The 18,016-nt window shown below is 39.8% G+C and overlaps 1 protein-coding gene across 1 annotated transcript in view; it reads left to right on the top strand.

Annotated features, from left to right (window-relative positions):
- The window catches only part of ALK (ALK receptor tyrosine kinase), a 312,288-nt gene that overhangs the window by 94,359 nt on the left and 199,913 nt on the right, over nucleotides 1–18,016 (top strand). The window contains exon 3 of the mRNA XM_063152446.1: nucleotides 5,263–5,427. Coding sequence (XP_063008516.1) covers nucleotides 5,263–5,427 — 165 coding nt within the window. The remainder of the gene's footprint in view (nucleotides 1–5,262; nucleotides 5,428–18,016) is intronic.

Genomic DNA, 18,016 nt, shown 5'->3' on the forward strand with positions numbered 1-18,016 from the left:
TTCTGCTGTGCCCTTTCCATCCTGTGGTAGATTCCCTTGTTTTAAATTGCTGCTGTGCCTCCAGGTGCAAAGCTAAAATACAGCACCAGGAATTCATTTGCAAGAAGTTTCATCTCTTCTTTGTGCCAGCAAGAAATACCCACTTCCAGGGACCTGGTCTGTATTTGGGTCCTCCTGGATGTTCATCAGGCAGGTGAGCTGACAGCCAGAGAGCACAATGTTTCCTATTTATGTTCTATTTTCAGGGAGAAATACTTATCACTGCGGGCTTCTTTGTGGCACCCCACATGTGCACCCTGGTTTGGTGAACAGAAATTCAGAAAGGCCTGATGAGGCAATTGAAACCCTTAGATTGAATGCCCTGTGCCCTTTTGTACTCAGAGGGAACGGGAAGGCTTTAGGAACTGGCTCTGTCACTAGGATTAATAACTGGAAAATCAATTTGTCATTTCCCTGTCATAAATTAAAAGCTTATAGGCCTTATAACATGAGTAAAATAGAGGTTAGTGGGTATTGATGGAGGTCTCAAAGCTCACTCAGCAGAGCAGATCTCTACTACACAATTTAAATTATGTCTCCTCCACAAGGAATATCTGTCAATATTTGTATTGAAAAAAGACATCCTGTGCAAGAATATTTTATCTGTTTCTACACTGCTGCTGTGATTGTTGCTGCTGAAGGAGTTCTTGAGGGAGATTGTGGTCCTGACTTGACCGGTGTGAGTGACCTTTACATTGTGCTTTTGCCTGTAGATGGAGTAGAAATTAGTCATGCTCAGGCTGATGAGGCGCCAGTGAGGATGTCCCTCACTAGGTTGGTCCTGCTGAGAACAGAGAACCTCTCCCTGCTCCCTTGGCTGTGGTAGAGCAGTGAGAAAGCAACCACACCCTTTGGAAAGTGTGCCCAGCTGAGAGTAATTGAGGAGTGATTTGTAACAGTCAGCGGACCAGGAGGGAAAAGGAGCTTTAAAGCCAGACACCTGTAGAACTAGAAAGGAGCAGTCTAAGAGGAAACTACCTGCTGGTAAGCTTTTTATATTTGAAAGGAAATGTGGTTTAGCCCAAATAAACCTAATCTTTTGTTGAGCAGCTGAAGAAAAGGTAATCAGAGTAGTTTCTTAACAAGAACAGTGTTTTTTTTTTTTTAAATCTATCGCTTAACATTAGGTTGTTTTGTTCTAAATAAGGTGTGTTTCTGCAGTGTGTGGTTACACAAATGATCCAAGATGGCGCAGAAGTGAATGATCCATAATCTGACCTGCTGCAATGTAAAAGAATACTTCCCACTGATCATTGTGCTTTGGTGTATTACTTACAGTACTATTTTAATGCATTTGGTTATTAGAAAACTCTAATCAGTTTAATTGAAACAGATGTGGTTGCCACTTATTTTAGTTGTCTGTGCACAAATTATTGTTGTTAGGTATGTTGATAAAAAATAAATAAATAGAGACACTCACAAGACTCTAACGTAATCAGACATACACAGATTCCAGTGTCTTTTTAATTGAATAGTAGCTTAATTGGCTTTTCAGTCTGTGGTTAATATTCTGTATCTTTTTGCATACCAAAAGCTGAACTGATTTATATCTACAGCCTTTCTTAAACAGGTTTTTATCTTATTTTGATTATAAGCATCACTTTTGTTTCTTCTTTAAAGGCATGATGATGATGAAATAGACTTCTAATAAATTATCTGTTCTGCCTCTCTCATGCCCAGCAGTTGCAGATAAAAGAGACTGCTGGACAAAGAGTTGTTTGTTCTGATTTGGGTTTTTTTAATTCATTATTTAAGAACAGACTTTGCTATTTTTTTCCTATATGGATCTTAAACTCCTGTAAAGTATTTATGATCTGTGGTGTCAATATAGATCATGACATAAATGCCTGTACTTGGTTTAAATCTCTGTGACATCTCTTTTAGAAAATCAGAAGTCACAAAAAAATCCCCCCACTTTACTGACTAGGCACAGCATTCAAGTCCAAAAGCTCTGTACCTAGACAATTTACATTGATAGTGGGTTTAAAAAAATAACCACTGGAGGTTGTGTTAATTTTAATTCCCTTTCCTGCAGTGTTTAGTTTTTCAGTTAAAAAAAAAAAAAAGCAGAATGGCCTTCATCCAGCTTCCAAAGGCACATGGCTACTGCTTTCTGTGCTTAACTGGGCAAGGAAACAATAAACTTGGTGTAGCCTTTAAATGTTAAGACAAAAGTGAAAAAGGAAAGAGAAGCACTATTTTTTTATGCAGAGATGTAAAAAATGGCAGGTGATTTGTGGCAGCAATTCAAGTATTATGCAGGTTTTGTATTTGCAAGTGTGGCTTATGTGATCTTGTAATAGCTAACACACCAAGACCAGCCTCTCAGTGAAAAAAATTATATAATTCTTTTTTTATGAGGTATATTATGTTGTCAATAGTGAAGGACATTGTGGAAGAAGGAAGGCCTGAGGGTAGGAAGTTAATGTTAGCCTTGGAAGACTGGATGCTGTTTGCATAGATTTTTCTGTGTTGCATCAGATAGCATTTCTTTGTCATCATTTCTTTGTACTGAATAGGATAATAGCCCTGAAATTTGTATCTGATACAGGACTATTTTAAATAGGAGCTTGTAAAAAGTACTGATGTTCTGGTGATGTGAGGGGATTATTGAATCATGTAAAAATTGCAAGTGTATTTCCATCGAATCACAGACACTGTGGGATGTGTGAGCCAGTCTCCCTCTTTTCCAAGGAACAGCCTGCAGTGAAGGACATTCAGTGTGACCACAGCAGGCATGTCAGACCTTGCCCACTCTCTGCAGGCCTTTCATTGCAAGGGAAGGCAATGGCACTGCTTCTTGCCTTTTCTTCCTTTGCTTTCCCTGCTCCAGGCAGAGGCTTTGGCTGTCTGCAGGGGTCACAGCGCCGGTTGTGAGCAGGGCCTGGTATTTAATCACTTACCCCAATTAAGTTGTGCCAGTTGTAGGTCAGAGGCCCGCTGTGTTAAGGGCTCCACAGCTGATTGATAGCTCTCTTTGGAGATGGGGATTCTGCAAAGGGAGAGCAAAGTGGGGAGCAGAGCTGGCCATTGAGTGCTCGTGGCACCACAATCAGACAGCTAGGGGGACTGCAGAGGAGAATGAGAGTGCCTTTGGGTATCCATGAAAGGCTCCTCTGCTTGGGTCAGGAGGGTTAGGGAGCACAAAGGCCTCTGTTCCCAGCAGCTGGGCACAGAGGAGGGGAAGCCAGCAGCAACTGCTGGAAAGCTGAAGAAAATACGAGATGGATTGGGAAGAGAAGTGCACAAAGAATGAAATAGTTGATTTGAAATGATTGGTTTTGCCATCTGTGGTCCTTGGTCTGGGCTTTCCCATTTGTCATTCAGCGAGTTCCATCAAAAAAATCCTTGTGTGAGCTGTGTTTCTCCCCTCCATATTTTTTTTGACAGTGCCTTAAAGCACACACTGCTCAAGGTGTTCTCTGTGAGTACTAAAGATAATATATGTTCTGTAAACTATAGTTCAGTGTTTGAGTGCTCTTTTGTCCATCTGGGCTTAGGTGCAAAGTTTACCAGACTCCTCACACTTCAGTTAAAAATATTTGGTTTAGTTTTTGCTTTTTTGGGGGGTTTATGTTTTGTTTTTTGGTGTTTTTGTTTTGTTTTCTTCTTTTTTTTAAGACCATGTCAGGAACTAGAAATACATGATCTTAGGTTTGGATATGATATTGCAGTAGTAAACTGCATGAATATATCCACAGTTCCCCTCTGCCTAAATTGAAGTGTGCTTCATGAATCATGAAATTTATATTGAAAATTTAGGGGCCTGAAGCGAGTAGGGGCCCTTGCATTTGGATTTAAAGAAATTAGTGTAATCCTTGTTACTGCTGCTTGTGCTGTAAATTGACTCCTTATGTTATATTGTTTCCCTGGTGTTGTGAGGTATTTAAAATGCTGAGTGAATGATAAAGCACTTGGTTAAGAAAATCAAATATAAACTGGAAAAAAGACTCTGTTCCTTCCAGCTTGCTGTTAAAAAGGGAAATTAGCTGGGAAGAGTATAGCAAGAGGGCAGCAGTATTAACCTTCAGATTAGAAAATATTTTATCACCAGGAGAATAGGCTGAACTACATAAATCTGTGCCCACAAGAAGAAATTAGATGTTTAACAGAGAGTGTAATTGAAGTTTTTAAAAAAATCAGTTAATTTCACTAATGTTGGTTCAGATTATTTGTTTCACCTGCATTGTATGGCAAGACAGAAAGACAGTGCAGAATACTTCAAGGAGCAGCTGAATTTTTTTCCTTGGCTTTTTCTAATGGACTTTAGCCTCTTCAGAAACACTGAGTTAGTTCTAAAACCATTTCTTTCTCTCACTGAATATTGTGTTGAGTGCTGACTGTGGTGACAAAAGCAAATGCATACTGGGCATTCCAGAAAATTTAATGATCTTGGCAATTCAAAGTAAAAATCCTTGCAGGTTGTCACTGCATGTTGTGTTAAGCAGCTTGAACTATGGTGGGATGGTAAACTGGACAGAAGTGAATCATAGTTGTACCAGCAAGGTAATGGGTTTCTCTAGAGAAACATCTCAAAAAGAGGAATCTCTGTTGGAGGCGGTTGCTGGCTGTGACGCCTGGAGGCTGAAGTTCTGCAGCAGCAGTCAGGTTTTTGCTTGTTCTCTTGTCTCAGGGAAAGAGTTTCAAACCCTGGGGGTCAGCATATCACCTCCTGGGGTACAGTCCCCATGGCTTCCAGCACGTTGCAAATGCCCAGGACAGATGACTCTCTTTGTACAGACCTGTGCTCACTGAGGTGAAACATGGGTGCGAATCATGAGGAGTCTTTGCAATCTAATGGTCCTGGTTGAATTTGAAGCATCATGCCAGAAGAGATTGGCTTTCTGTCCTATTTCATCCATTGGCTAAACTTTCAATCCAGATGATGTCTTTCTCCACTTTAGCCTGAGCTGCCCTCTGATCTGTCCTGAAGGGGAATTACTGGCTCTTTGGCATTCCATTTGATTTGCTGCTGCTTCCATAATGAACCTCCCTGTGCAGCCCATTTCAGGCTCCTTTTTGCTTGTCTGTTTACAGGCATAAATTCCCTATTTCTTAAATTCCCTATTTCTTTTTATCTCATTATGGAAAAAAAAAATCAAGCCCTAACTTACTCAAGTACAAAATGAATGTGCATGCCCATGTGTGTATGGCTACCTTTGAGCACGGAAGATACCACATTTAGTTAACCTGGTATGTTTTGTGTCCATTTTGTTTTTCCAGTATTTGACTGCAACTTTGAATCTCCTTGTGAGCTGGAGTATTCCTTTACCTCAAAAGATCAGGAAACCCCCAACAATGCCTGGATCAGACTGAATGCAGAGGAAATCTCGCAGCTAAACCTCCCAGATGGGCCGGACACAGATCACTCTGAGAGCACCCCCAAAGGTAAGATGAATACAGCTGTGCAATGCCATCAGTAGTGGTTAGTTTTAAAATAAAACACCCTTGCTTCCACCCCATAAAGTAACCATAACAGAAAAACCCAAAATGCTGCCCAAACAAACATGTTCCCCTGAATTGCTAAAGACAGCTATAATCCCTTTGCCTCAACAGACAGTGAGTGAAAACAAAGTGACAAACAAAAGGGGATTGCTCTGCACAGGAGAGATCTGTTTTCACCTAAAGGCAAGCTCCATCATATATCTCAGAAGCAAAGTATCTAATACAGTCTTGTGCAAAATCCGAAATGGGCTGGCCCATGCAGTGGCTGATATTTGGATGAAAACTGTGCTATGGTGCTCATGTTTAAGGTCATTCAGTGTTTGGAAGAGTCTGGCCTTATCTTTGCTGTAGGTCCTGTTTACCACTTGTGTGTTTGCAGACCATTTTAGGCAATATCCTTCCATCCAGGGCTTAGGTTCTCTGTTTGGTAAGAAAACAAAGATGGGCTTTGTCCTTAGTATAACAAAAAAGATCTTGTCTCTGAAGAGCGCTAGGAGGTCTCAAAAGATGGGAGTGCAACAGATTTCTTTTTTCCCTTGGAAGAACTGTGGTTTGTTGGAATTACTTTTCCTTCTTATGATCATACCTGTGAACAGCAGCATAATTCATTAAGATTTCCAGTTCTGAAAAGATTTTTAGATATATTTGTGCTCTTCTAATCTGGGAAAGTAGAAAAATTCTCAACATCCTTTCAGCTGTTAGTGACACCTGCGTGGAACTTCTCTCTGGAGGGTGGTGTTGATGAGAATGGATCTACAAAATGAATATGGGGGAGTTAGAGCTACAAACTTTATCCAGGAGAACAAAGAGGTGTCAGGAATGATGACAAAAATTTCAAGGGATATACACAGTTTCTATAGTAGGAAAAAATAAATAGACCAAGATTCTCAATTCAGTCTCTGATGGCAGGGGTTAGAGATCTTTAAAAAGCAGATTGAAGAGCACTGGAAAGCAGCTGTGAAGCTGGTGGGCTCTGGGTTTAGAACAAGCAAGCTGAGACATTTTTCATGTAGTACCTGAATAAACGGTGCTAATAAAATACATGAATTAATGTTGTGGGGCCAGAAGTGTGTATAAGTTTAAAGAAAGATCAGATGAATTCTTGCAGAATACATTCATCACTGGATGTTTAATTCAGTAGTCTGTTTAGAGTCAAGAAGTCTTACACAAAAGGCTGCAAGTGAAAGAATTCTTTTCTTAGGAGCCAGCACTGGAGACAGAATTTGACTTTGCAGAGCTGCAGTCTGGCTGCTCATGACAGTTCTTATGTTCAGGCAAATATTGAGGAAATTTTCTGTGCTGCTTTCATTCATATTCTATTTTCTCATCCATATCAATAGTATAGTACTTTTCCCCAGATAGCCATTATAAATTAACTTTTAAGGCCCATTGATTCATCAGCAGACCAAGTCATTTTGGTGTGATCTGTGTCGTGTGTAAAGCAGATGGACCACGTTTGTGCTGCATGCAAATATCTTCTAATTTCCGCATCAATAAACATCCACATGCAGCCTGAATTGCTTCCTACAGAGGTACAGCTCAGGGAAAGTTTGAGGTAAATCAGAATTTCTGTTTTGTTCTTCTTTTTCCAAAATTCTAGTGCAAGCTGGCTGCCCCTGAAATTTAGGAGTTAAAACCTTGTTTTGAATTGAGAATAATAGCTGTCATTTTCCTGGAGTGGGGGGAAAAACCCACAAGGAAGTAAATGTATTGTTCCAGGTAAAGAGCCTGGCCAGGACCCCATGGTGCTATGTGTTGTCAATGTATGATGCTTTTGGATCCTTTCCAGTAGTTATATCTTTGTTTAACTGAGTTTTATATCTATCAAAGCAGAAGAGAGAGAGACTCTTGGCTGGCCCTGCAGCCCAAAGCCCAAGGTGGCATTGGTTGATGATTTCCAATTGCCTATTGTGTTAAAATTCTATTTCTAACCCCAATGGCTGGAGGTACTCATCTGGAATATAGGCAATTTAGGATGAAACTTGTGTTCTGCTGTTTTCTTCTATTCTGAGGGGCAGGTAACCAGTGTCAAATTGATTGAGTGGATTTAGATTTGTGGGGCATGAGTGTAGATTATTTTGTGTGGTTTGTTTGCTTGTGTATGTGTGGGCTTGTTTTTTAAGATTTCCAGGCATGTTGGACATAGTGGTATTTTTTTTTTTCAGTGGAGCTGTAGGTCTGCAACTCATCGATGACTGTAACTCTTGCATGTATAAAGACTCATTTGAAAATCAACACTTGGAGCTAGCATCTCTCTATTTTAAATCACTTTAATTACAGCTGTTTGGCACAGATAGTTGTGTGGTCTGTTTCAATCTGAAATAATTAGGCACAGTAGTTCCAACCCCCACTGTTTCCTGCAAATTGTACTTGCAATTATCTCAATCTCATTTCATCTCCTTTGCAGACAGTAATGCACGGAGATAAACAGACAGCTTAACTAGATTTTGGGATGGTTTAGCTCATCCTTGTCACTTGGTTATCAAGTCATGGCAAGACATTGATAGAGACAAATGCCTCTGGTATAATTCATTGGGCTTCACATGAGTTTCTGTAAAACATTCAGTGGAAAATCATTGGTAGATCTCCCAAAGAGCCACATTGGAAGAATTTCTGTATTTTTGCTCCTGTCCCAGCAGCATGATTTTCTGTATTTTTGCTCCTGTCCCACAGCTCAGTGTCAAGAAATCAGAAGAAGTCAGCATGGATTAAACCTCTTAGAGGAAGAGCTAACTCCTGGTGTCTCAGCATCTGGTTGCAGTCACAGCTGAGCAATTCACTCTCTTGGCATGTTCAGCAGTGGTGTCACACAAATCATTGATCTTCTGGATAGTAATAGATGGTGAGGTGGCAGAGTTTGATATTAAATTATTCAGGGTAAAAGATTGAAGGTCTGGTTTGCAAGGAATTGAAAAGAGATGCTTAACCAGCTAATAGTGGCAGGTGAAATTTAGTGCAGGTTATTTGAATTGAGGTGGTGGGAGACACAATCAGAGCTTGGCCTATATGCAGATAGATTCTTAGTTGGTTACTGTCATTTAAGCTGATTTAAGTGTAGGAATAGAGCTGTGAAAGCATCACCTCAGTAGCAGTCACAAAATAAATGGTATTTGGGGGCTCAATGGGAAGGGAGTGGAAAATAGGAACAGTATGCTATACTATAAATGTGTGGGGCAGTTGTATTTAGAGCTCAGTCTTCTGTTCTAGATTCCATGCATCAAAAATATTTTAGTACAGTTGGGAAAGTTTTTAAAGAATGGAAACAAATATGATAAATTATGTAATGGTTGTCTTCTAGGAACACTTAAATTGACTAGGGCTGCCCTGCCTTCATAAAGCATCTAAAGGAATACATGCAGGGTTGTGTAGAAATCAGAAATTTATAAAATATGTATAAAGGTTTATAAACTCCCAAGGTAAAGCACTGAAAGGATGAGTACAAAAGGAATATTTGATATTTCTTCTAATACAGTATTGAACAGCATCAAGCAAAATTATTAGATGTCAGGCAAAACAAAAGGAGATCCCTCAGTATTTAGCAAACAGCGAAACTGTGGAACATTCTTCCAGGGTATTATTGTTGCTGGAACCTTCTGTGGCTGTGCAAATTGACAGGATATGTGCAGGGAAGAGAAATAGTTACAGCTACTAAATTCTCTGTAGAACCTTTTCTGGCCCAGAAAGTCCTCATGTGAGCAGTCCCTGAAGTCCAGGAGGGGTGAGGGACAACTGTTTGCTCTCCCTGTTCATACGTTCTTTTTCATTTTCTCTTTCCAGCTGTCTGTTCTCAGAGCCAAACGTTGAAAGTTAATGGCTCCTTGTTCTGATAGGGTTGCTGTGGTGGTGTGTTCCTGGCTCACCTCCCAGCCCAGGCTTAGGTTCCCTTTGAAAAAAGATAGAAATGCATTTACAGTTTTAGACCAATTTAGAGTGTCAGAGAAAAGTTGCTATTTAAATTTACAATCAAGTTTACTATTATTTGCTCTTCTGTTCAAGACTTGGGAATGCCATCAAACAATGCAAAAATAGTGACTATTTGGTAGGAATAACTGCTGGACTGTTTGCCTATAGAGATGTAGATTAGGGAGGCTACCAAGGTTTTGATTTTTTAAATTTGTGCTAAAATGCTTCACTCTCCTCTGTTCCCCCCATCTTATAAGTGGACCAGTGAGTGAGAGAATCACTGGTGTATCTGCCAGCTAGGTCCCTGAAGATCTGCTGGAGTTATGTAACTTTCTGCAGGGTCAGACATGTAAGGTTAAAGTTCCACTGATGTGCTAAAGGCTGACAGGAAAACCACCTCTGTTGGGGTCTGAATGTGGCCTGTACAAGCTGCAATGAGTGGGCAATCCATTGTGGGTTACAAGAATTCTTTTAATTCATGAATAAGCAAAAAGACGCTATAAAAAATTCAAGCATTCTGCATGACTGACTGCATTTATTTATTTTGACAAGTGTGATTAATTTTTAATTATTCATGACCCTTCATAATATATTATACCAGCAAATGCACTGCAGTCAATCGTAATGAAACATGAGGAGCTGGAGATTTTGCAACTGTGGCATTATTTCCTAGGGAGGCAGGTGAGACAGCCCAGTCTGTGGCTAGAAGGAAGGAGTTTGTAGACCGAGGAAATTGCACTTTCAGCTGTGTGGATGTGTGTTTTTGTCATGCTCAAGAGTCATTTGCCTCTCTGATAAATCTGAAATGGGTCAAACCAGCCATAAATTCTGTGCCTCTCAACTCTTGAGTCAAACCCAGAGTTTTCTGTGCTGTGGGGGCCTCTAGGACACAGCACTGAGTTTGGCATCCATCAGGGCTGGTTTAAGAGCCATCAGCCAGTGGGACTCTTCAGGATTCACCTCTCCTGTTACCTTATTGCAGTGCTGTATTCTCCTTCCTCCAGGGATGCCCGGGCTCAGCTTCCTGCAGTGCTGTGTAGCCCAGGCACTTTGACAGGCAGTAATTATGGTCCCTGATCTGAGACCACAGTTGGGGCTTCATTCTGGTCAAATCCTACAAGGAAGAGAGAGAACCTCTCCTACAAAGTTAATCCTCTGTATTTAAGGAGGCAGGACCAGTAGCAATGGACCCAAATCAGCCACATGCAAACTGAGTCCAGATCTGATAAAATTTCAGAGTGATCTGTTTCTGACCAAAAATGCAGTTTTAAATGGGAAGGATTAGAGGCTTGACTGCTCCTGACTATGGTTATGCAAGCAAGGTCCCTGCTCCTCTTTTAAATCTTGTGATTCTAGATCAAGTAAGTGAATTTCTGCTTCTGTGATTTGAGGATTTCAGGACCAGGATAATATGCAGCTGCTTGATAAAAATTTCAGATGAAGAGAAGTTGTGGAGATATGACCACCATTCCAAATAAAAATCAAAAAAGTAGTAAGCCTCTCTGTGCAAATGTGAACTCTGGTTGAGACAACTTCTTAATGGAAGATGTAGATTAAACTTTCATGAAGGATGGCAGGGGAAGTGGGAGATGAATGAGGACAGTGCCCTAACCAGCCACTGATTAGTTGAAAAGCTCTTATGTAAGTTCTAAAACCAGAAGTATCTGCATATTGTGTTAATGTGGTTTTAATTTTTATAATTATTACTAAAGAAATGGAGCAAGGCTAAGGCACTGAGCATATTAGCAAATGGGTGATAATGAACTGCAGGATTATAAAATGGCTGTTGACTTTGATTTATGATTCCTCAGACAGAGAAGAATGAGGCAGATAATAAATAATACTTTGTTTCAGATTATCACTTTATTAACAAAACAGAAGGGTATAAATCAGGGTGGGCTTGCAAGAAATAAGTAGAGTATAAGTTATTTTTCATGTAAAACTAAAAAAAAAAGTACTTGTATCACTTAAAATTCCACAAAAAATAAAGGGAGGGGGGTGTTTGGAAATTCTCTTAGAAGAAGATAGCTATTTGCCAGGGGAAAGAGTAAAGAGTAAGGAGGGTAGCTGGGCTCACGCTAGACAGAGAAAAGTTTTCCTTTTACATTAATTCTTATACTGGTTTGAGGATATGCCTTGATCTCATAGAATTGATCCAGCTTATGTGTCTTTTGAACAAGATATCAGAGGTATTTCTTATTTAGTAAATCATTACATGGAGTTTGAGATCTTGACACCTTAGGCCTGGAAAAAGAAACAACAAACCAAGAACTGTCTTCTCAGGAGAATTTCTATTTGGAGGAAAAATGTTTTTGAACCTGTCACAAATTTTGACAAAAAAAATTTGCAGACCTGAATGTTTATTGCGTCTTTCTCTCTAATGCTGGAGAAAAATTTGGATCATCCTGGTTCAGTCCAGATGGCTGAATAGTCCTTAAAAAGATATGATATGATGCCACCCTAGTTTTATTATTTATATGCCTTCAGGTAAACTGCAGGTATCCCATGAAGATTTGTGAACTTCTGTACTTTCATTTAGTTCAAGTGGGATTCAGTTTCCTATTAGTTATTTTCTTCTTTAAGATTTAGTCAGTGTCTCAGTGGAAATAATTGTTGTGTGTGAGTTGAAGAATGAGCTACATACCACAAGTGAAACAGTAGAAGAATTAAGTGAGGTTTGGAAGTAACACAGGCTGAAAATTATTCATCAATCTTACTGCAAATGAGAGATTTATGGATTTGTAGGGATGGCTATCAAGTTATTTGTATACAAACATGAGGTTTAGAATTAAAAATATTATTTACAGCAAATAGTTCTGGCTGTTCTAGATGGGATTTAGATTTTGAGACCCAATTTGGCAACATAAATGTATCAAGTGTTACAACACATACCCATAGGAATTTATGCAACATTAAGACACTAAATGCAAACCAAACCTGCTTCCAGAGTCCACTGAGCTGTGGAGGAGGAAAAACACAGCTTTTTTATAAGGGTCAGATTCCAGCTCATGCTCTGTCGGTACAAAAAATGGACCAGGTGTTCCTTCCATTTTGCAGCTTGCTCTTCTCAATGGGACTACACTTGTGCTTTGTTATTGCAAAATTATTTCCCTTTAATGAGCCTGCTCTAAAGAGGCAAATGATTGTCTCACTGTAGGACAGTGTGTTTATTTATAGAGTAGGTATGTATTTATACAGACTGTGGAGAGGCACGGGGGTTTGTTGATTTTAGAAATCTTGTTTGTTCATTCCTTAATCCAGTGAAGGCTTGCATGCAACATCCAGCAGTCTTCCCCAAGCTGAAGAAGAAAAATTAATTTCAGTGTACATCAGATGTTAGTGTGCTCTAATGGCTTGCTGCATACCTGTGACTAATGTACTCCAACAAGTTTATCCAGAAAAGGCCGAGACAATGAAGAATAAATGGCTTGTAAAATGGTCTCTTTCTCACTCCTAATGACACTTTCTCCTTGGCAAGATGAGAGGCATATTAAAAGGACAGCTGGAGGGAAGTGTGTCCTGCTCTTGGCTGTGTTTGACCTTTTTATAGGAAAAGAATTCCAGATAAACACACATATATAATTGTTTTCCCTCTGTAGTGTAGGGACAAAGTCCATTATCATGAAATGCTTGTGTATGTCCTTGCATATGTTGTGTTCAGAGGGTTTTTTTTTAAACTGAACTTTTTAAGCATGTAAAACTCACATTTGCACAAAAAAAATTCTTCACTGGATTCGTAAGTTATTTGGTAGTTTTGATTTCTTTCTAGCCTACCTGCTTCCATTTTGTGTGTTTACTTTTTACCATGCCAATGACAGCTCACACATATGGCTCTATACACAAAAATACAGTGTATGGCAAAGAAGTGTCAGAAGGACGCACTGTGAGCCTCGAAGCCCCTTGGCTACGTTTTGATTATCCTTACCAAGCATGGTCTAGCTACATCCATTGCCAAATATTGCAATAACCTGTGCTTCTCCAGCACCCCACCTAGGAGGCTCTGAGAATACTCTACTAAATAAGGCACTTTGTGTGGTTTTGAGGAGTTGGGAGGAAGGTTTCTCCCTGTTGTCAGAGAGGAACTAAAGCCCAGTGTGGTTGAATCAGACAGAAACCAAAGCCCAGTGTGGTGAGCTGTGTTCCTCACTGTGCCAAACTTGTGTCCCTTGCACCTTGGCCACCACTAACAATTGTTGGGGCCTGTTGGTCCCCAGTGTTTCCTTCGTGAAGTTGGCTTGCTCCACTGGTAATGAACAGATGTTATCATATTGGATTTTCTACACAACTCTTCTGTGAGAGTTTGTTAAAAACATCATCAGATTGACAAGAACTGAAGCATTTTTGCTGTTATTCTTCTCCTCAATGATGGTTGTTGTATTACAGTACTTATCTTACATATCTCTGCTTGGGTGAATACATTAAAAAAGAGTCACAGAATTTTAGAAGCGAAGAGGTTTTACTGCTGTGACTCTTGCCAAGAACAAAGTCCAGCTAATTAATCAGAGATAAGAAATTGTTAATTTAGAATGGTGGTAGAGAAAATATGATTCAGTCAGGATCTTTGTGCGGATGAAGCTAAACCCAAGTAGAGTTTAACCATTTTGGTAAATGTGGGTAAAGAGAAGATTGATTTTTTGATATTTCTGTCCTTGATTTTCTGATTAATTTCAAGTTGTTTAGATGTAGTTCTGTAAAGGATATGTTCATATCAATGCTTTTGTAATATCTCATTTTTCTCACAATTACATGTACTAATTCAGAGGTGTTGCAAGAAATATTCCCTACGTGTGCTTTCAGAGGTTAAATCTTACAGAAATTGTTCATATTAAAGCTCACTGAAGTAGGGGTTTTTTTCCTTTACCTTGAAGGGGGTGGGGTCTCTGAGCTGAGTTGTTTTCTCATATAGTAGCTTAAACTCAGCATCCTTATTTTATCCCACTCAAAACAACTAAAGAAGGTTGCAGAGTTAAAGCCAAGATACTGAATGAGAATTCTGTTTTCTGTCTTTAAAAAATAAATTTCATAATACCATGCGATGCCTGTTTTGGCAGCCCCAAGCAACTTGCCTAGATTCTAATGAATAATCATCCTTTCAATTATGGGCTAGAAGCTATCCCTGAAGTTTCGTCTGTTTTCTTTGCTTGCTTGTTTTGAGAGCACAGTGATTAAGCAGATGGTGTAATGCATGAAGATGGGAACAGCCAGAGTGGGAGAGCAGAGAGGGAAGAGAGCTGATGGCTGGACTTCCCTAATTGTTCTCCCATCTTCACACAGGCTGAGAGCTGAGGGGGGCAATAAAACGTGGCCCTCCATGTTATGTTGTAACTCTGCTGGGGAACACACCACAATACCTCTTTGTTGATTTGGGACCTCCAGTCCTAGACCCTGTTCCTGTGTTGAGCAGCACTTCCTTTCTGTGCAATAAATTAAATTTTGTGTGCCACTCATGGTAAGGAAATTGCTTTCTCTAAGTCCCTGTGAGTCCCTTTAGTCTCAACAGCTCAGGCTTTCTCATCTATCAAATGCAAGCAATTTGGAAATGCTTGGCCTTCATCTTTCACCTTCCCCAAGTAAACAGGAATTTATAAAAGTTGAATAGGAGTCACTGTCTTTTGTTAAAATGAAAATAGTGTATTTTTTAAAAATCATTTATAATTCACATTAATGGCTCCTATCTGTTGTAAAGTCAAATGACAGCCAGCCTTGTTAGCTGAATACTTCAGTGTCACAACAGAGATGAGAGAAGCAAGGACCACTTACTTCTAAATGGCATTTCCTTAAGAATTTAAGAAATGTAATAGTGGGCTTTTAGCCATTGTTCTGCATTTTTTTCTTTTTTCCATTCTATGCCTGTGAGCAGATCTAACCACTCTTTTGGGAGAGGCTGTCTTTCTAAATTATCTCATGTAAACACGAGTAAAAAAGGTGATGAGTAGATTTCTCCACATTTGCAAAGATGTTCAAACAGCAGAAGCAGCAGATTTGTTACTTACCACTGCCTGTGTTAAAAGGATAAACCTGATGAAGGACTGAACTACAATAACTCACCTTGTGTGCTGCTTTTTGTGGAGGACATGCTGCTGCTTTCCTTTGCTTCCAGTGGGGAAGTGGAAAGGTCAGGCACTGAAGGGAAGCATTTTGCTGTGTACAACAGATAGGCATCTCTGGCAGTAATTTAGAACACTTAAACAGCATAATAAAGGTTAGATCACAGCTCCTCTTCACCTGTCGCAGTAGGTTTGTTTATCAGACAAGAGCCCAAGCTGCAGAGCTCCAGTATTGATTTTGAGCAGAAGGTTCAAGGATGTTCTGTTTTGAAGGTGTTTAATCAGAGCATGGAAGAAACAAAACGCCCATGTTAAAACAACATTAGGATGCAGGTTTAATACCACTCTCTGTGTTTTTCCTGAAGGTGTGAAAGTATTTGAGGAGGAGACAGAGGTTGTTTTGTATTTAACTGCTATAAAACATTACAGCTTTTCAGACTACCAGGTATTGATAGGGCAGGCTCTGCCTGTCTGCCTGAGTTCACCCTGCATGTCAACAAGGCCACTCCATTAGAGGTGAAAGTTTGCTGTGACACACAGCTTGGAATTTTACAAACGGAACTTCCTCAGATTGGAGGAAAAGAAAAGATTGTTCTGGTGGCCTCAGTGCCCTGTTGCACAGTAGGGAAAGTTGTTTTAATTTTGTAGTCGTTGGTTTAGTTATCCGGCTGTCTAAGGGCAATGTATTCAGTATTACCATGTTATTAGAAAATCAAGATTTCTGAGGAACTAATAGCTTGGATAGTTAATTTTTGTTTTATCATTAATTAAGGGTAAAAAGCAAGAATATGAGATGGTATTACAAAATGTTGTATGACTTAATTCAGAAATTGTAGCTAACTCCCATAGTAATGACCTTCCTAATGACTAACCAAGACAAAGAGCTGTCTGTTAAGCAAGCATAGGTTCTAAAATCAGCCTCTTAGTAAAGATGCCAGGCCATTTGGGATTGGTGATGTGATTGGTGTTGGTGTTCACAGCTGAGTGAACAGCAACAATTAATGTTTTTAACAGCAAGTTTCTTTAAGGACATTTATTTAAGTATGACTACCAGTGTAGCATCTGTAGCTGGTTGTTTTATCCATCAATGGAGAAAGGTGAATAAGGTGTAGAAGGAGTTTCTGTCTTTGAAGGATTTGATCACCTAATTAGAGAACAGAAAATCTGGATCCCAGTTAGGCTGAAAAAAATCCAGTGGTAATTGTAATGGCTTTGAAGCAAGGGATGATTAAAATGCACTCCAGGCATTCTCAGGGCTGATGCTTGGCTTGCTGCAGGCAGTTCTCTCTGTGGTCACCTTGCAAAACAGGTGGCTAATGGCAGGTGTTTGCTGTCCAAGAAGTGATTTTTGTTAAATGCCAGGCTGAACTGAATATGGAAACTTCTGGAGTATTTGATGAGCTTGGATTCAGCAGTATTATTCCCAATTGCCCTAAAATTTAAAAATACTCAAGAACTAGAAGTTAAAATACTGACTGTTTAGAAACTGAGCATTGGTTTCCATTAACACAAGACCTCCTGTTCTGTTGTACAGTGGGCTTTTGCCATGACTGAGGGGAGTCTCACTGCAGGTGAAGTGCTGGGAATCAGTGTTCAGTTTTTCCTTGCAGTGAGCTAATACGCTTCAAATAATAGTGGTATTGTGCATTTGCTGATGTGCTTGGGTGAATGTTTGTGTAATAGATGAGTGCTTCCATTTCTTTCCACTGATTTACAGGGGAAGGTGTTTGTCTGGACAGGTAAGGGCAGCTGTAAGAAAATGCTGGAGCAGGGTCAGTGCTTGAGTGATTGTTGAGCTGCACTGTCATTACAGAGTGAGTGACAAAGTGTAATTGAGCCAACTCCAACCAGCTGAGGGATCTCACATGGGTGTGAAGCACTGCTTTCCTTGGGGGGAGAGCTGTTTTGCATGGAGGAGTTTGGCTGGGATGTCCCTGAGTTAACAGACACAAATTAGCTGTATGGAAAAGAGGCACATTGGACACAATTTGCCTTTAACCACTCTCTACTATGTTTGGATTTTTTTTTTAATCTGAATGAAATTATACATTTCAGAGTGGTTTGTGGGTGGGCAGTTGAAATGTACTTCATTACAGCAACAAATTGATTGTCCTGTGCCTCAGTCAATGTTATATCCATTAACTCTTCCAGAGGGTGGGGCACCAAAACTGACCCTGAGTGCAGAGTTGGTGATGGGCAATGCATCAGGAATGACCTAAACTTCCAAAAATCAACAGATTTGTTGGTTACTTGGTTGGTTATTTGGTACATTACTTTTACCAGCAAGCTAAACTTTTTAAAAATGAAACTGAGTTACTGGACAATTCCCTATTGTTAAAACTGTTGGTAATACAAACTGCAGAAACTTGAGTGAACTGCAGATTAACCTCTTTCAATCCCAAATGTAATCAAAGCTCCTTGTTTATTTGTGTCTGGGTTGTATTTTGCTGGGGGATATTTTTTGCTGATTTTTCCTAAGAACTGTTTTCTAAAAGGCACCTTCCTGCTCTGTTGCTCTCCTCTGATTGTTACCAGGTATTGTCCTAAGAAAGCATCATTGGGATTGCTGGATTAAAGGGTAC

The sequence above is a fragment of the Melospiza melodia genome, chromosome 3, assembly GCF_035770615.1.
Source record: "Melospiza melodia melodia isolate bMelMel2 chromosome 3, bMelMel2.pri, whole genome shotgun sequence".
NCBI lineage: Eukaryota > Metazoa > Chordata > Aves > Passeriformes > Passerellidae > Melospiza > Melospiza melodia.